Source organism: Electrophorus electricus, chromosome 15 (genome assembly GCF_041902795.1).
Source record: "Electrophorus electricus isolate QZ-2024a chromosome 15, ASM4190279v1, whole genome shotgun sequence".
NCBI classification, from domain to species: domain Eukaryota; kingdom Metazoa; phylum Chordata; class Actinopteri; order Gymnotiformes; family Gymnotidae; genus Electrophorus; species Electrophorus electricus.
Window position 1 is genome coordinate 2,188,247 of NC_137511.1, and position 19,577 is coordinate 2,207,823.

Here is a 19,577-nt window from a genome sequence, read left to right on the forward strand (position 1 = left end):
TCACATTTCCCATAAGTCGGTTTTAATATAATTAAATGTAACCATTCACAGTGTCATTTTTTGATTGCACAGATAAACACAGTATGAGATTACCTAGAAAAATACATGATTTCCCATAATTTTTTCATCTCCTGCTTTCAATCCCATAAACAACCCCAATTTATTTACTGGCTGAACATCATAATCCAGTGATATTTACGTCTGTCTTATTTTAGAAAATGATCATTTTATCAATTCTGTGATAAGCCTGACAAAACAGCACAAGTGCATTGATCAAACCCATGTGAAATAGTTGCGCTATTCATGGCCAAGAGTCATGACTTTAAAGGGCATTATTTGGGTCACCATTGAGTGGTTATTGTTTAAGCTTGTCTTTGTTGCCTGCGCTGTGTATGTGGGTGTAATGTTCTTTGTCTTATGAAGAATTCCCCGTATTATTGAAGAGGAGAGTTAAATAGACGTCATTGTTGGATTTGAAGCACTCAGGAGATTTATGCTTAGCGTGGGGTGTATGACATAGATTGTGTGCCCTGCATGATATGGCTCAGTTCCTCATATGCTTCACTAAAACACAGGCAGGTTAAATCAGGAGTGCCCACATCTCGATGCCTCTCCTGTTCAGATTCTATCAGGGTGTCTGTGTAGTAAGCCAACTTTTTTTGTTAACTGACTGATGTTTAGTATTCAAGACACAAGACAGTATGTTTTTGTCTGATAATTTCCAGAAAATGTGACGTAATGAAATAGAGAGAGAGAGAGAGAGAGAGAGAGAGAGAGAGAGAGAGAGAGAGAGAGAGAACTAATTCATTTTCCTTGATAGTGAATTCACTTTGTTCAGTTATTAATCCTATAGCTACCAATATGAAAAACTGAAGCTAACCACATCAACGCAACTCGTCATCCTGTACCTGCGCTTCTTCTGGTGAATCTCGGGATAAAGTGACTCGTACACACCTGTTTCTCAGTGAGAAAGCTTTTAACTCGCGCGAGGACAGACCTAAGGCGCATGCAACCAGCAAACGCACGCGAGCCGCAGACTTCGAGGGTGTTTACCACACGTGTCATTATGCGAGCAGAAAGTAAATGCGGGCTGTGGACCAGCGAAACAGAGAAAGACATGGACATGTAATGCTTTAGTAGAAATACCACGACCAGGGGGTGAATCCGAACAAAAGGTGTGCAGAAATCCCCGCAGCGCGCGTGTGCGCGGACAAACCTGCGGGAGGGCCGTCACGAGCGCAAATTACAGTGGCATTCGTTGCCGCTGACTGGCGTGCCTAAAGATATTTTAATGTGAGACCTGGTGCTTAGCTATGGATGCTATTTGTCAGAGACAGTCTGAGGACGTGTCTGAAGGTCGGCCAAGGTGTCATTCCATCCGGGAGGACTCGAAATCACAGGCCGAACCTGAGGCAGAGGAACTGGATTGGGATCACTTTAGTACATCTGTACAACATCGGCAGGTGTGTGTGGGGTTGTGGGTTTGTGTGAGTGAGTGACTGTGCAGTGTGTGTATGGGAGAGAGAGAGAGAGAGAGAGAGAGAGAGAGAGAGAGAGAGAGAGAGAGAGAGAGAGAGAGAGAATGTTGAAGTTTAAGAGAAATGGCTCAGGTCAGGTTCAGCTACGTTTAGCATAGCTTTAAATGTTCGCGTCTTGAGTAAATTCCACGCATGGTGTTTACTTGAAACACATAGCTAAGGAGGACAGTTTTGAAGCATAAAGCAGATTTGAAAGCAGGGGATGCAAAATCACTGACAACAAGCAGAAACAAATGTCATTGCAGAATAAGCAGATTTATGGAAGAATGTCCTCATGGAAAATCTTTCAACTGATTGTTTTGCAAATGCCCACTGCCCGCATATCTTAGTGATGATTGCACCTGCTTAAATACAAGCTAACGGTGTTTTTAGTTAGCAGTTTGCTTAAAGCTTGTGTGTCTAGAAAACAGTAACTTTCTTTTGTACTTGTATCTTTACGTGATACTGTTTTAGAACTCTGAGGTAGGTCTTTGAACGCTGGATGTTTTGTTGTCCTGGTATTATTCATTTTAACATGCTACAGCGTGCTCTCCTCTCCTCTCCTCTCCTCTCCTCTCCTCCGCCCCCGACTCCCTCTGGAGCAGGAACAGGAGGGCTTACAGCAGGCCGAGCGGCGGTGCGCACAGCTGATGCAGGCGCGGCGGGAGCTGGAGGAGGAGCGGGGTGTCGCCGCCCTGCTGGCCACGCAGAGGCAGCGGCTGGAGGCTGAATGCCATAGCCTGCGGCAGGACCTGGAGGAGTTGGAGAGCACGCTGAGCGCCGTGGAGAGGGACAAGCAGGTGAGTGTGCACGCAGACAGGAGGTAAGAGACATGCTCTATGCTTGTGCGGTTTGTGTTGCGTTATCGGGGGGTTGCATTGCGATTTTTCAGTGCTTTCAAAACATTTGCAATTTAATGCTGTTTTGTCCTCAGGTCCACATTCTTATTATTGATATACTATTGATCCAGTCATCATATTGTGACAAATGATTGGATTACTCTTCTGCTTATACATTTCCTTAAGCCATTACCACACAATTTAAGACCTTCTTTCCATATGTTCAGTGTCTAATCATTTTTAGCTGCATACAGAATGCCAGACACACAAACATCCAGTGTGTTAGAAAGGTTTCATCTCTGTGAAACTTTACGGTGCCTAGCACTGCACAGAGCACAAGACCAGGCCTGTAGAATCAGTTTACACTTTCACACTTCAAGTGTGGTCTATTGCAGCACTCTCATTTCCATACTAATATACACGAGTTCAGTTTAACACACTGAAGTGTACGTATCGATTTCAGAGTGATCTTTGCATCAGATCCTGTGGTGCGTTCCTCAAAAGTGTCATCTCAGCAGGTTGTGTTCCCATGCTGTGCAAGACCACAGTTCTACTGTTTTTCTAGGGTATAATGTGAATTTATTTTGCTTACAAAACCTTAACTGCCCTGTAGTACCAAGGCCATTAATGGACACTTTCTTGTAAGCTGGGTACACGACCTACCAATAATCTTTTAGTCACTTTTATGGCCACTTTCTTATTTTGACACTTCTCCATTCAATTTACCTAAATACAGATGGTTACCAAATATTTTTCTGCTTACACATCTACCGTGTGATGAGTTCAGCCTATAAAAGTTAGAAAATGCTTTGAGTTCAGAGAGGAGTGAAATGACAGTGGTGATTTTCAGATGAAAGTGCTTTGGAAACCTCTCCACCCATCCATAAGGACTTCTGGTTTACATCTGTTTTTCAAAGCCTCGACAGGTCCACACACACACACACACACACACACACACACACACACACACACACACACACAAACACACACCAGTCTTTCAAGAGAGAAAGCCCAATTAAGCTGAACTAAAGTCTCCTATCTGGCATACTAAACACATGAGCCTATGATCCAGGCTGGCCTGACCTACGTTAACCTTAATACTGCCTGACCTCTCTAGTCGTCGGACTGCACTGTCAGGAAGCTGTCGGAGGAGCTGTCCCAGAGAGAGCTCCTGGTGCAGACGTTCCAGGAGGACAAGGAGCATTTGGTGGAGCTCAGTCAGGTGAGGCTCTCATTCCTGGAGTGTGTACAGGAGTGGCTTTTTAAAGCACTAATGTCAGGTGGCATTCTGGGTATTTGATTTGCCAGTATAGATGCGATGGTTTGTCTGGGAGCTTCTTTGTTATTTAAATCGCTTCACGGACATGACCCTTTGGTTCCAGACTCTTAGCTCAATAGTGTCACTGAAACTTTGTATTAGTTTCAGAATACTTGCAGAATAATATGTCCTATGATTAATACATAAATAGTAAATATAATGTTTAAAGTTGAAGTTTAGAATATTACTATAATGTCATAATTGCTTAATTTTATTGTTAATTACAAAGTTATATTTTTATGATGCTGTAGTATCGAATTGAATCTTCAGACTTTCCAGTGACTGCGCGAGTGCTGCAGGGCAAGGAACAGGACGAATGGTGCATCTTCACTTAGACAGACATTTATTTGACAAGACAAAACACGGATTATAACACGAACAATAAACGTTAATGGCACTCACATACAACAAACCAGTGAACAGCCTGATACAAGCGCTGAATGGGTACAGAACTGTGAACACGAGCAATGACCGACAAACACACTACAGAACGCAGGGGATTAAATACTTATATAATTGGCACAAGTAACAAGGTGCAGGTGAGTGATATCAAGGGGGGCATGGCTACGAATAAGGGGAACTCACAGTAAGAACAAAGACAACTCCACCAGCACATGGCGGGCCGTACCACGTGAGGTGTGGGAAGGGGGGCATACCGTTACACTAATCTCTGCCACCACGGTACTCTGTACTTTACCTAAAAGTGGCAGAAATTCAGTTCAAGATCCCGCATGATTATTACATTGCTTCAGCCTCAGTAAGATCTTATATTTTACTCCCTTTGTTTCTCCTCTAAGTGACTTGCCATTTAGTCTGCTCATTATCCGTGACGTGGGAGCATTTCCCTGGTCCCTGGGTGCTTGCAGAGGTACGTGTTTAAGATAGAAGTCTGGCTCGATGTCGGCATGTCAAGGATGGTGAATATCTTGGCCATTTGTGGGCCGTTGAGTGGTGCGACCCAGGCCCATCTGGAAGATGAGCAAAGGCCTGTAAGATCGGAGGACTCATCCGCTTGGCAAAAGACCAGCTTTGTCCTGTGTTCTGGAACGGAATTTTCCAGGGCCCGGCCTGCCGACTTCATTGTTTTTATTAGAGAGGAGCCCTACGTTTTAACAACCAAAAAAAAAACCCTCAAGAGTCTAAATTAAAAAAGACTTAAGGAAAGATTTAATGTTTTATAAACCATTATTACAGGCATAATTTGTTAGTCATTTAATAATAATGGACTTAGCAAAACATGAGGAAATACTATACTGCAGTGAAAATCATGCTTAAATAATCCATCCTTGCTGTCAAAGTGCCTGCTCCTGTGATGCGTATGAAGCAACCTTTTAAAATAACTTTCCCACGGCTCTGACTGCGTCCTGTAAAGAACTACAAATATGTCAGATACTTGAAGACTGATTTTGAGATGAAGGATTGGAGTTGATTAAACCATCAAGCATGCAGACTTCCTCTGACAAACTCCACGCTCAAGGTGAATGAACGTGTCCAGCTGTGCAGCGAACGCAGCCGAGCTGTGGGGCCTTATCTGCTGCACAGACCCAGGCCATGTGGTTTATTTTTCCTTCCCAGCAAGCCATCGAGGACTTACAGTGCGAGGAGGAGAAGGTCAACCTCCTGACTAAGGAGAAAGCCAGGCTCCAGGAGCACGTGGAGGAGGTGAGTATGGCTTATTTACGAGGCCATCGGGCCGGCGTGGCGAGCAAACGAATCGCCGCTTTTTTGCGGCGGCGTCCAAAATGATCAGGTCCCGATGCTCGCGCTTGCAAACGTTTGGGTTGTCCTTCCTGGCCTTGGAGTCGTGCGTCAAAGCACGGCGGGTGCAGCTGGCTCTGAGCATATCCCGGAGCTGCTGGGGTTCTCTGTGTGATGGGGCATCCTCGTCTGCGCACCTCAGTTGGAGCAGCAGCTGGAGGAGGAGAGGAAGCAGCGCGGCGAGTTGGAGAGGAGCAGGCGCAGACTGGAGGGAGATAGCAGGAGCAACATGGAGAACCTGAACGAGCTGGGAAAGATGAGGGCCAGTTTGGAGGAGCTCATCAAAAAGTGAGTCATTTATCCTCAGCTTGTTTGCGAGTCTGGACCAACTGCCTGGGGTTAATGTTATGAATTACTAATTATATTTGGGATTTATTTTAGAATATATGTAACTTACAGTGTGCTTTTTCTACCTCAAAAAAGTAATCAGGTTTAGTAAAGTTTGCCAAAGTTTAGAGATGTTTTTTGCCCATAACCAGATGGTGGACATAGATGTCCCAGTTCTGCAAAAAAACAGATGTTTGGATGCCTTGTGGAAGCTGTATCGTGATATCTGCTTGGAGAGCCATTATCTAAGCTTTGGTGGCTTAGAAGCCTCCAGGTTCTCTGAGGTGTTCAGGCTTGTTAGGACCTACCATAGAGGACCTGTAGCCTTCAATCATCTCCACTATGTATCCATACCATACCAAGTGTCCATTGACCTCAGTAAGCAAAACAATATGATTTGTTACAAAATGATTGTTTTTGTTTATCTATGATACTAGTGTACATTTAAATAATCATCTTAAAGGACAGAGCATAAACAAAGGAGCTTCAAGCTGGTATTCGTCCTACTGCAGTGCAGTGTGTCTTCAGTGACATTTTCTACTTGAATAAATCCACTAATGTGCAACATTTGAGTGACATTTTAATAACCCCACAACTGAAACATGGGATGACGCTTCTCAGACGTGGAGTGCCAACCACATCAAACACGTGCTAGATTAGTCCTGTCATGTCTCTCTGTTCTCTCTCTCTCTCGCTCTTTGTATCCTGTCAGGAAAGATATGGAGATTAGTGCCGCCAGCAGCCAGCTAGAGGCAGAGGAAGCACTGAGTGCAGGCCTCCAGAAAAAGACTAAGGAACAGCAGGTGAGGCCCATGGGGTGGGGCATTCCTGTCTTTCAGCTGCTGGGGTCCAGATCTCTGATTTGTGGGCTTGTGCCTCGTCCCCCCACCCACTCCAAACCTTCCCAAAGCAGCCCCTCAGCTCTAGGGTGGCAACAAACCGATAACCATCTCTCTGATGCAAACCCCAAATCGGAATGCGAGATATTATCTGCGTAGCTCAAACGCACTTTGTGTGCTGACCTTGCAACCCCAACCTCTGGTAAATAGGCAGGTAGAAGATGTTCTTCAGAAGGGACACCACTGTAGATCATGCCTCAGGTATGTAAAAGGCATCACAGGTTGCGTGAGCTTGACCTCTGTCACTCCTTGTGGCATGTAGGTGGGACACAACTTTTACGGACCTCCTGTATTCTCCTTCAGCTGTGATGTCATGGAACAAACAGACCCATATGTTTTCTTTTACATTCTGCCGCATGCTAGTTGGGCATTATGAGACTAATCACAGGGTTAGACGCCTTAGTTAGAGATATGACGTAAACTTCAGTGTGATTAAAGACAGCTATGATCATTAAAGGTATCTTCAGTCATTTCGGGATGTGTAATATTGCTCGCTGACACATAGTATATTTAGCTTCTCCCCTGAACTTTAATTTGTACCAAAGCAAAGGACACAGCAGACAAGACCCTGTCGCTTCTTAGTTGAGGAGCTCCTCAACCTCCGGGCCATACCACAGAGAAACTTTTGTTTGAGCCAACGTGTCTGAAACGGGATCCGAGCTTCGGCAAAACTGGACGCGTTTGCGCGCTTAGCCCGTCATTATCTGTGCCACACAGTGCGTGCTTTATGGACTGCCCTTCATTCATCAGAGCTTAGGGGGACCCAGCAGGGAACAAAAGCCCAGCAGGTTTGACAGGAGCACCCCCCCCGCCACGTTAGTTTAGTGGATCGACCCATCGGACTCTTTCAGATGGCGCCTTTTTGTTTGAGTGTCAGTGAGATTGATTCCAAACGGACGCAACACCCAAAAGTTGAGCTGGCTTTAAATGCTGTTGAATTTCTGTGTATTCTTTGAAAAATATATCCCTTAGTATTTGAGCACAATGCAATAATCTATTATTAATTATTATTAATATATTATTAATTATTATATTGTGGTACTATAAAACATATTACTGGAGTGTTGCCTGCAGGCTTAACATTCCTCTCTTCTTTTGCGTTACACAAAGTTCATGTCTTAAAGTTTCAGCTCATCCAAGATTTTAAGATTATTTGTGTAGTTTTATAACTGTATGTCTAATTTGCTTCGTCTGGCCCTTATCCGATGTTGTGCTGTAAAGCTTGTACTCCGTGCACTAGATGCTCAGAGGGTTAAGAGTCCAAAGGACATCAGGGGCATAAAGTCCACTAACGTCAGTGCAGATGAAGACTGGTGGACGTGTGGATGGAACATGTTGGGTGCAGGCTCAGGTCTGAGTTGCCAAAGGGGATTGTAATCTGATGGCTTCAGAACCCACCCAACCACCCCTTCACTAGGCTGGTGTTACACTATTAAATGCTATTAAAAATCGCTTGGACTCATCAGACAGTCTCACATATGTGGTCCATTTGCAGCCTATGGTTATGAGTACACTGTAACAGCTGAGATGATAAACCCGTAAGAATGTCCAATTATGCAGACAAGGAGACAAAATAAATGTTCAAATAGGGATATAATTCATGCCATGGCAGCAAGATTCTCCCCGTGACCTGCAGTCAGACCTCCAAAAGAGTTAGACTTACCCTTCAGATGTTTACACCAGCTGATCAAAGAAAAGCGTTTTGCTTTTGGAGAGGAGATGCGGGGTGGAGCCTCTCACAGCACGGTGGAGCACTACACAAACGTTTGTGTGTGTGAGTGTGTGTGTGAGTGTGTGTGTGTGTGTCAGTCTGGCTCCATCTGACTGCTGCTCGGACATGGCTGTGCTCTCTGCAGAAGTCCTGCGTTGGCATGTGAGTTTTAAGTGGTGTTATAATAAGACTTATTCTTATGTGAGTGTTACAGCTTTGGTTGTTGAAGTGAGTCTTTGTCTGGGATTCTAGTGTGATATGGTTAAAGCAAATTGTAGTATTAGCAGTTGGGGCTTTGGTTTGATCTGGGTTTGACCTAGTTTACATACTAATCTGTGTGTTTAGGTGTGTGTGGGCATGCATGAATGTTGCTGAGGTTGTCAGGATATATGTACATGTGTAACATCCTCCAGCTATATAGCTTGTTAAATATACTTCCAGCATACCCTCAGCAACACGGGATTATTTTATGCTACGAGGCACAACAAAGAAAGCTAATAATTATCAGCCTTGCCATCATAAATTTGAATCATAGCCTGCTTTACTTCAGAGCCCATCTGAACTGCTCCAAGGCGTCTATATATTGCGTTTTCCTGCATTCAGGCGAATTATAAGATAGGACAGTAAACTTTTACGTAGTCAATAAAATGGTGATGAAAAATCAAAATGTAACTTCTGGAAGAGTAAAACAGGGGTGCGTGCTTGACCTTGTGCAGTTACTGTACGGTATTTTCACCGTACAGTAACACTGCTCTCTGTTCCTCTGTGGTTCTACGCTGTATGATTATGTTGCCACTGCAAATGGCAACCTTATCTTACAACTGGATGCAATTACAGGAATTCGAAAAGAAAGCCTTTTCTTTCTTTTTTTTTAAATGAGGAAACCGGTGCAGTCCAGTGCAGACCAGACTAAAAAAAACAGATGCGGATATTTTTTAAAGATTAAATAGTTGGGTTTTGTTGTTGTTGGGGACGGGGCCAGGTGGTTGAAAGCAGATGTTATTTTTTCAGTTTTACCACAAAGTATAGTACACTAATGGAGATTGGCTGGTATTACGAGGACCTGCCTTAGGAAGAAAGTATGTTGACTTTGGGTCATTGTACATATAATACTGGTAGCCATCCATGTTCCTCTAAATTGCTACCTGGTTTAAAATTCGCCACCATGCAGACTAAAAGCCCCAAACAACCTTCACCACAGCACTGCTGCCTTTATATAACAAACCATTTACAATATTTTAAGAGAAAATACTTAAAAAAGTTCTTTGTCATTTTCTCATAGAATATATCCTAGTACAGTACAGTAGTTTAGAATCAAACATACCAATGAACTAGAATACTGTAGAATACTGGGATGAATGCTGATACCTAGAAGTGCAAAATATATAAGGTCTGTCTTAAACAATGATAAGTACTATAAACAATACGTGCTAGAGTTTGTTAAACAACATAAACAATATCCTACAATAAGTACTAAATTAGTCAGTCAATATGAGAGCAGTGTCAGTTGTCCTTTAAATATTCTGCAAATACATGGGTCTTCAGTCTGCATTTGACTGAAACGCAGGTATTTCAAGGTATTTCAAGCCAAGCCATACTTGAGATTTGAAGTACTCAAGGTACGGATTGGGCTTTGACCATTGACCTCATGTATGAAGGGGCTGGTCCATTTTTGGCTTTGTAGACAAGCATCAAGGTTTTAAATCTGATTTGTGCCGCTACAGGGAGCCAATGAAGGGAGTGCAGCAGTGGAGTAACTTGTGTGAACTTCAGAAGATTGAAGACCAGTCGTGCTGCTGCATTCTGGACAAGTTGTAGATGTTTGCTGGCTCTTAGAGGAAGAACAGCAAGTAGTGAGTTGCAGTAGTCTAGCTTTGAGATCACAAGAGACTGCACAAACACCTGGATAGCTTCCTGCGAAAGAAATGGTCGAATCCTTAATATGTTATAAAGGAGGAATCTGCAAGACCGGGTTAGATTAGAAACATGAGTTGAGAATGACAACTGGTTGTCCAACGTTACGCCCAGGCTAGGGGCAGCTTCGGATGGTGATACCAGGGAGTTCTGAAAGGAAACAGTGAGGTCATGGTAAGGGTTGGGAGTACATGGGTTGAACAGAAACTCGGTTTTACTGGGGTTGAGCTTCAAGTGATGGGCTGTCATCCATGACACGATGTCAGTCTAGCATGCCAAGATACGTCTGGAGACCTGCGTGTCAGAGGGTGGAAAAGAGAAATAATTGGGTATCATCAGCATAGCAGTGGTAGGAGAAACCATGAGAAGATATTACATCACCAAGAGAACGAATATACAAAGAGAAGAGAAGGGGGCCTAATACTGTGAAACACCAGTGGAGAGTCTACATGGTTTGGATGTGGAGCTTCTCCATGTCACCTAATAGGACCATCCATTCAGATAGGACTGAAACCATCTCCAAGCAGAACCAGTCACACCAAGCCCGGAAAGAACAGAGAGAAGAATGTCGTGGTTCACTGTGTCAAAGGCTGATGAAAGGTCTAGAAGAATCAAAACAGATGACTGTTTGGCAGCTTTAGAGGCATGAAGTTTCTCAGTCACTGCTATGAGGGCCGTTTCTGTAGAATGTGCTGGTTTGTAGCCAGACTGATTGGGATCATGCAGCTGGTTCTGGGTGAGAAAAAGAGACAATTGATTATAAACTGCTCGTTTAAGGGCTTTTGAGAGGTAAGAGAGAAGTGATACCGGTCTGTAGTTGGTAACACTGGAGCTGTCAAGTGTGGCCTTCTTCTAAATGCAGTAGACATGTATCCAGAAGATAAGGAGTTGTTGATGATGATAGAGATGAAAGGAAGCAGATCTATTGTGATTGTCTGGAACAGAGCAGAAGGAATTGGATCCAGTGGACATGTAGTTGGATTGCTGGAAGTCAAGAGTTGAAGAATTTCATCTGAGGAGAGAGGAAAGAAGTCAGAGAGTTGGATGTTGGGGAATGCACGTTGGTTGGAGGAGTGGGAACAGAGGAAAAGGACTGGTGGATTGCTGCAACCTTCTCCTCAAAGAAGGTGATGAAATCCTCCGGAGTAAGAGATGAGGAAGGAGGGGGAGGATTAAGGAGAGAAGAAAAAATAGTGAAGAGCTTGCGTGGATCAGATGATGATCTAAATTTCTCTCTGTAGTAGGATGACTTTGCAGATGTTACTTCCAGTGAGAACTTGGAAAGGAGAGACTTGTATGAGCTGAGGTCTGAATCTACACGAGATTTCCTCCACCGCCTCTCTGCAGTCCTTAGTTCTCTCCTGTGGCAGTGAAGTGTTTCTGTTAGGCAGGGGGCAGGTGGGGAGGACTTAGCAGGTCTAGAGGAGAGAGGGCACAGAAGAGTCATTGATGAGGAGAGTGTAGAAATGAAAAAATTAGTAACTGTATCCAAAGAGAGAGAGGATAGAGAGTCAGGGTGAGGAAGGGTGGACAAAATAGTAGAAGTAAGGGAAGAGGGAGTTATGGAGTATAGATTGCGATGGAGGGAGGAGGAACATGTTGGAGAGGACTGGATGGAAAGAGAAGGAAGGGAGAGAGAGAAGGATAGAAAGTGATGGTCAGAGAGGTGGAGGGGGGTGACTGATGTCCGATGTGGTGGTGGTCTGGGTGAAGATCAGGTCCAGAACATTTCCCGCTTTGTGAGTCGGAGGAGAGTGGTTGAGGGTGAGGCCAAATGCTGTCAACAGTGGAAGGATGCAGGAGGAATGCAGCTTGTCTGATGGAAGGTTGAAGTCACCAAGGAGAATGAGTGGATATCCTTCAATGGGGAATTGACTCAGAAGGATGTCGAGCTCATCAATGAAGTGATCTAGGGAACCTGGAGGGCGATAGATGACAACGATAAGAATTTTGGTGGGAATTCAAAAGAGGAGAAGGAAAGTAGAGTGAAACGCCACTCTGGAGACATTAGTACTGTGCCACCACCCCTGCTGAGACGTCTTGGAGAATGGGTAAATGAAAAGGCAGAGGACAGGGCAGCCAGAGTCGCCGAGTTCTCAGGTTTCTGTCAGAGCCAGGAAGTGTAGGAAGTGGAGGGATGCTAATGCTGAGATGAAGTCAGCCTCCTGGACAGCAGATTGGCAGTTCCAGAGCCCTCCTGCCACCATGATATGTGATGGTGTGAAGCGTTGTGAGTCAGTGAGGTTGCTGAGATTGAGACGTCTATGATTGTGTTGAGGAGATCTGTGGGATATGTGGACAGGAATTGTGAAGCACATTTCAGATGCTTGATGTATGAGATAAAGGATTGAGATAATGTGAGAAGATACTTAGCTGAGTTTGTGAAGTCCTGTAGGTGAGATATAGATGAACTGATTGATAGCACCACCAAACCTTCTCCAGATGTTGATTACCAGCCTAATTTAACTCAAAAAGTGTAGTTCAAAAAGTGCTGAGCCCGGTCCTCAATTCAGACCTACAGTCAGGGTGAAACTACGCCTGCAGTAAATAATTACAGCTAACAAGCAACTAACAACTAGGTTTTGACAACATATGAGACCCACACTCATGTGTTAATAAAAGATGATTAATTACAATTAGTACAGTAAACACTAGAATGCATTGCGCTGTTTGATTGTCTTGGTGTGATTTTGAACGTCAGTGTTTCAATAGATTCATTAGTTCCTTTCTCCAATCTGTAGGTCCGTATTGAGGAACTGGAGGAAGAACTGGAGACAGAGAGATCTCTGAGGGTGAAGGTAAATATATCTTTCACCTTTGATTCTCTTTGTCTTTCCATCCTGTCTGTACTGTATCTAGTTAGGCCACACTTGTTCATGGTCATTACTAGAAGTCCAGATAGTTTTATTTTTAATGACCATAATGCCAAACCCTGGCCCTCCTGGAATGTCACCGCAAACCTTATCAGGGAGTGATATTTACCCTGTAGATAATTACAAGGTTATGCAAATACCTGCGGGTAATTACAAGGTTATGCAAATACCTGCTGGTAATTACAAGGTTATGCAAGCTTCTCTCCATTACATCAGAAGTCATTGACAGGCCACTCATTATAAGCTCCAGCAACAAGTTAAGGAGCTGCAGACTACTTTGCATTTGTCAGTGATCTAGCACCAAATGAAAACTCCGTCACCTTCGATCGAAAATGACACCTCCGTCCACACTCGTCTAAGGTTCCTAATCCTTAGCAGAGCTGACGGCTGTCGCATGTCACCGGGGCGCTTGTGGAGGACAGGGTGCGTCCAGATGCTGGGCGGAGTTTAGGGAAGCCCGTGTGCAGGCACTCTGAATGGGTGGCTGGGCAGGCTCTCTCCAGTCCAGCCCAAATTCTTTGCACCTGGAATAATAAAGACGGTGTTTTAAATCGGGACAGCACAAGAGCGAGCATAGCCCGCCTCACGGCGGTTGGCATCTCCCCCAGAGCCCCCCCAGGCCCCCCGAGGGACGCTCATGTCTTCAGCACAGTGAAGGATGGTGGACTGCATGGGTTAGCATGTATGATGTATCTCTTTTAAAACTGATGTGCACTTTTGGATGAAAAACTTGTAAATCACTTCTTAAGGTGATATTTTAACATATGAACAAAACAATTGTTTTCCTTTAAATCCAGAAGTAGTAATGCTACAATACCTAGGAACCAGCCTTTTAGAATAGAACTGAATAGAATACAGTACAATACGATACACTATAATAGAATATCTATATTGTCAAGTACAAAGCCACTTGTTTTGCAACTCCCAGTGTTTCCTGGCAGTGGACTAAAAGAAAATAAAGAATATTCTTTAAAAAAATAAAGAATTAGAAGTTAAACATTTTAGATCTGTGTATACGAGCAAAAAACATCCAGCAGGCTACTTAAAGTAATGCTTCAGCTTGTGTTATGTAGTTACATAGCTGCGTTGAACTCACCTGAAGATTGTAGCACTGTTTTTTGTGTTATCTGCAACACAGCTACCTGACATTTTCATTCCTTTCAGTGGGGCCATCATCACAACTTATATCTCCTAAGTAATAGTAAATATATGGTGTAGGGTGAAGAGACAGGCTCAGACATGCACCCCTGTATCTCGCTGAGCCCAGGCATGCCCTCACAGACCCTCCCTACTCTCTCAGGGTCTGTCTGAGCACACCTCCAACCCAGACAGTCCCACCATTGTTCTGCCCTCACAGATACCATCAGGTAGACACCACTGCAGTCTGGAGATCTTCTGCAAAGAAATTTATTTTCCAGACACACAGGCAGCTGTGTGCACATCTTGTGGCCTGATTGTAGAGTTATAAGCTCAATTAACCACACACAGTAAATAATTCTCTTTATTGCTAAATCGCTTTTTCGCCTTTGTTTTTATGGATGGATTTTCCTGGATTAATTTTTATTTCTCCTCTGTTTGTCCTAAAAAAGTTTGATTGATAGGCGAGTAAACTGAAGTGACAGTTGACAACGCCATGCACTGGTGCACTGTGCTAGTGACAGGGGCAACTTGTGACCCTTCAGGGTTCAAAGGTCATGCGCAACCATCAGTCTTGTCCAGTCATGTAGGATCAACCCATTCCAGGCAGTGAAACTTTCCTGGGCTGTTTTCACTTTATAGGCATGTTTGAAGACTCAAAGTCCACGCGGGTCATGGCACCACTCGCTGTCCTCCTAACTGACTGCCACACATGAAACTCCACACAGACAGAGAACTTATCGCTCTCGTGTTCCCTATTCTCCATCAGCTGATGTGTAGCAACTGCCTCTTAACAGCTGTGAAGTGAGGACGAGGTGCTCTTTATCTAGATGTATTGCAGAAGAAACCTTGTTTATATTTTGTTAGTTTTTAGAAGGCTCGACTGTTTTAAGGCGCTCAAATCATTCATACTCTCAAAGTAGTGCTTTGTGTTATGCTCTGAAAACAAACCGTTCTCTCGCATGTGTTTAGATGCAGAGTGCTCGGACACTGGAACTGTTTGCCTGGGTGCGTGTCTGAAAGTTTAACAATTAAGTGAGCATTAAAGAATCTGAAACATATTGGGAAACAGACTGTATTAGAAGCTTAATTCCATTTTCGTTTATTACATAAATTCTTTTATATATGTTAAAAAAGCTTTATTAATCATTGATGGGACAGTACATCTTCGGGTAACACACCAGCACCTCCAAAACATGCTGGTCCAATAAAGGTTCAATGGCATCCTCATGTCATTAAACAATAATCGTGATCCTGTGAAATGTCTGCCTGTCTCTCTCGTCCTCCCACACACACCCACACCCACACCCACACACCCACACCCACACCCACACACACCCACCCACCCACACACACCCACACACACCCACACCCACACACACCCACTCCCACACCCACACACACACACACACACACACACACACACACACACACACACACACACACACACACACACAGAGACAGGATGCAGAGACTTAATGTTGTTTGGCATTTGTATCTGGGAGCTTGATTTGCTGTTTGTCAAATTCCCTCTAAATATCTGAGTATGACGCGCTCAAGCACAGCACGTGCCAGGGTGCCCGCACAGTTCCCCAGGTGCATGTAATCCACTGCTGCACTCACACAATCTACAAGCCATTCTGACAGCGTGACGTCTACAAGACAGCAGTGTATAGGGGAAAAACTGAGCTCCGCGACGAGGACGTGAAGTAGAAACCCACTGCTGCGCGTAGCCAATCAGACCTGCCTTCGCTCAGCGGACATGCATCTCTTCACCCAGGTGGAGAAGCAGCGCGCCGATCTGACGCGAGAACTGGACGACCTGACGGACCGGCTGGAGGAAGCAGGAGGCGCCACTGCCTCGCAGGTGCGCTCACACCAACCCTGCTCACCTACCTACCTCCATCCATCTGCTCTTAATGCGTACGTGTCTGTGTGTGTCTGTAGATGGAGACGACGAAGAAGCGCGAGGCGGAGCTGCAGAGGCTTCGGCGCGAGCTGGACGAGTCGGCGGCGCAGGCGGAGAACGCGGCAGCAGTCCTGCGCCGTCGCCACGCTGACGCCCTGGCTGAGCTCACCGAGCAGAGCGAGGGCCTGCAGCGCACACGCGCCAAGCTGGAGAAGGACAAGCACAACCTGCGGCTGGAGGTGGATGACCTGGCCGCCTCTCTTGACGCCCTGCAGAAGGCCAAGGTTGGCCCCCCAGAAACTGAACAGCCACCTTTGACCTTCACCTGCTGAGCCTCTGGGGATCTGCTCATGTGGCGCTAAATGATGTTCCCTTTCTGGAAAAAATTCAGTGTTCAGTTCAAAACCGTTTTCATTTAATTGAGTTAAAACCCCAAGCTTGGAAAATCAGGTCCGCTTGTGTGCAGCAATTCATTTCTTAAATAAATTTAATTGCCTGAAATAAAATGGTGACACCACCTAAAACTACAGATCCGAAGGTTGAAATGGTTTTAAGATCTGCTTCTTGCCACGGTCTTGTGACTTAGAATTGTGGGAAGTGCAGCATTAACAGTAACGCTGGTCAGTCTGGCATCCTGCCCGCTCCAGGCCTGCTCTCCTCATTAGCTCCACCCACAGCCAGGCGTAGTCAGGACGCTCAAAGCTAACTGTGCCGCGTGATTGATGTCATTTATGCACATGGTTTGCGTTCACCCAGGCATCGACTGACGCCCAGCTGAGGAAGCTCGAGGACTTGCTGGCGGAGGCCAATTCTAGGAACGAAGAATTGCAGAAAGCCCTCAGTGAAACCATGGTGACCAAGAACAGACTGACAGGTGGGAGGAATTCGGCAGGAAAAGGTGTCGTCACTTTGGTTTAGGCTGTCCGCATAAAGCCCTAAACACGCATATTCATAACACATACTGAACTTTGCTTGTATGCCCTAAGTCGTGCTTTGGGCAGAGTTACCAACAAAATCATATATGATATCTATATATGATGCAGCTGCGTTAGCTAGAACGAATTGGGTTGGAAAAGAGCCTGAGCATTTCCTTTCAGAGTGGCCAGAGCGTAACCGGAGCTGTTTGCCCTGTCGTTACTGCAGCTGACAATAACGAGCTGAGTCGTCAGGTGGACGAGACGGAGGCCCGGTGCAGCCAGGCCAGCCGCTGCCGGACTCTGCTCTCAGCCCAGCAGGATGAGCTGCGCAGACTGCTGGATGAGGAGAACAAGGTACCCAACACAAAAGCTCCGCTTTGACAACAATTCACAGTGTTTGTGTTTATACCGCTTTAGTGGTTTTTTTTAGGCATTTACTTTGTGCGTGTGTGCTTGTGTGTGTGTTTGTGTGTGTGTGTGTTTGTGTGTGTGTGTATTTGTGTGTGTGTGTGTGTGTGTGTGTGCGTGTGCGTACATGCGTGCTTGTGTGTGTCCATGTCCGTGTGTGTGTGTTTGTGTGTGTGTATTTGTGCGTGTGTGTTTGTGTGTGTGTGTGTGTGTGTGTGTATTTGTGTGTGTGTTTGTGTGTGTGTGTGTGTGTTTGTGTGTGTGTGTTTGTGCGTGTGTGTGTATTTGTGTGTGTGTTTGTGTGTGTGTGTGTGTTTGTGTGTGTGTGTTTGTGCGTGTGTGTGTATTTGTGTGTGTGTTTGTGTGTATTTGTGTGTTTGTGTGTGTGTGTGTTTGTGTGTGTGTGTGTGTTTGTGTGTGTGTGTGTGTTTGCGTGTGTGTTTGTGTGTGTTTGTGTGTGTGTGTGTGTCCATGTCCGTGTGTGTGTGTGTGTGTGTGTGTTTGTGCGTGTGTCCATGTCCGTGTGTGTGTGTGTGTGTGTGTGTGTGTGTGTGTGTGTGTGTGTGTGTGTGTTTGTTTGTGTGTGTGTGTGTGTGTGTGTGTGTGTGTGTGTGTGTGTGTACGTGCGTCACAGAGTAAAGCAGTGCTGGGCAGCAGCTTGGCGGCCGTGCGGCAGGAGTGTGAGGCTCTGAAGGAGCAGCTGGAGGAGGAACAGGAGAGCAAACTGGAGCTGCAGCGCCTCGTCTCCAAGCTCAACAGCGACGTCACACACTGGCGCAGCCGCCAGGAGGCCGACGCCGCCCAGCACAGCGACGAGCTAGAGGAGGTCAAGTACGGGACGCCGCGCTCACTCCTGCTCCCACACACACACACACCCAGACACCCCACACATGTACTTCCCACTCAATAAACTACACACAGGCACAGCTACTCCTCCTTCACAGAGTCGAATAACCAAGCAGGGCTTTATGGTGCCAATCGGCACGCGCTTGAGAAACTTCCATCTGTTCCTCTGGTGCTTCTGGCAGGAAGAAGCTGTCATCTCGGCTGCAGGAGGCAGAGGAAGCGGTGGAGGCCATGCAGGCCAAGTGCTCCAGCCTGGAGAAGAGCAAGCAGAGGCTACAGGAGGAGGTGGAAGAGCTGTGCCTGGACTTGGAGAAGGTAAAATTCGCTTTGGCCCAAAAGTGCAGGTCAAAGGGCAGGTCAAAGGGCGCATGGGTGTGCCTGTAGGCTCATTAACCCCGCGGCGTGCATCCGCAGGCCAACAGCGCGGCGGGGACGCTGGAGAAGAAGCAGCGTGTTCTGGACAAGCAGCTGGCTGACTGGAGGCAGAAGAGCGAGGAGCTGGGGGCCGAGGTGGAGGGCTGTCAGAAGGACAGCAGGCAGCACGCCGCCGAGCTCTTTAAGCTCAGAACGGCCTACGAGGAGGCCATGGAGCAGAGTGAGGCCCTGCGCCGGGAGAACAAGGCCCTGCAGGGTAACACACACACACACACACACACACCAGATCTAGTGTTTTGTATTAATTTGCTGCTTCCATATTGTTTACGTTTGATCGGCTAACAGATGCCTGATACAGCTGCTTTGCAGTGTGGCCAAAGCCAAATCTCTTTCCCGCTGGATACAGGCACCTAGCTGAAAGATGCAAACATACAAATCACTCAAACTACTTCAGCCCTCATTACAAATTAGGCTGAGCTAGTGTGATGAGGCATTTAGACCACACAACGTCAGTTCCTTTTGGCGAAAATCTATGATTAGTTGAGGCACAGAGACCGGAGCCCACATGGTATGAGAGCTGTTAGTGAATGCAGGTCATGTCATGGAAACCTGGCTTTTCACATACACAACAGCGCCATTCACCTGTTCACCTGGCTGTGTTACTGCGCTACAGAATAATGCTGTTGTTTCAGAGGAAATGGCCGACCTCAGTGAACAGCTTTCCGATGGTGGGAGGAGTGTGCATGAGCTCCAGAAAATGAGAAAGAAGATGGAAATGGAGAAGGATGAGCTCCAGGCGTCACTGGAGGAATCCGAGGCAGCACTGGAG

At 45.7% G+C, this 19,577-nt stretch overlaps 1 protein-coding gene across 3 annotated transcripts in view; it reads left to right on the forward strand.

Annotated features, from left to right (window-relative positions):
* The window catches only part of LOC113570918 (putative uncharacterized protein MYH16), a 35,779-nt gene that overhangs the window by 9,752 nt on the left and 6,450 nt on the right, over nucleotides 1-19,577 (forward strand). For all 3 annotated transcript variants that reach the window (XM_081698166.1, XM_035533502.2, XM_081698167.1), the window contains exons 2-15: nucleotides 2,123-2,317; nucleotides 3,474-3,578; nucleotides 5,250-5,336; nucleotides 5,575-5,720; nucleotides 6,472-6,562; nucleotides 13,025-13,081; nucleotides 16,074-16,160; nucleotides 16,241-16,486; nucleotides 16,959-17,076; nucleotides 17,346-17,473; nucleotides 18,162-18,358; nucleotides 18,556-18,688; nucleotides 18,788-19,004; nucleotides 19,441-19,577. In XM_081698166.1, the coding sequence (XP_081554292.1) occupies nucleotides 2,123-2,317; nucleotides 3,474-3,578; nucleotides 5,250-5,336; nucleotides 5,575-5,720; nucleotides 6,472-6,562; nucleotides 13,025-13,081; nucleotides 16,074-16,160; nucleotides 16,241-16,486; nucleotides 16,959-17,076; nucleotides 17,346-17,473; nucleotides 18,162-18,358; nucleotides 18,556-18,688; nucleotides 18,788-19,004; nucleotides 19,441-19,577 (1,944 nt within the window). The remainder of the gene's footprint in view (nucleotides 1-2,122; nucleotides 2,318-3,473; nucleotides 3,579-5,249; nucleotides 5,337-5,574; nucleotides 5,721-6,471; nucleotides 6,563-13,024; nucleotides 13,082-16,073; nucleotides 16,161-16,240; nucleotides 16,487-16,958; nucleotides 17,077-17,345; nucleotides 17,474-18,161; nucleotides 18,359-18,555; nucleotides 18,689-18,787; nucleotides 19,005-19,440) is intronic.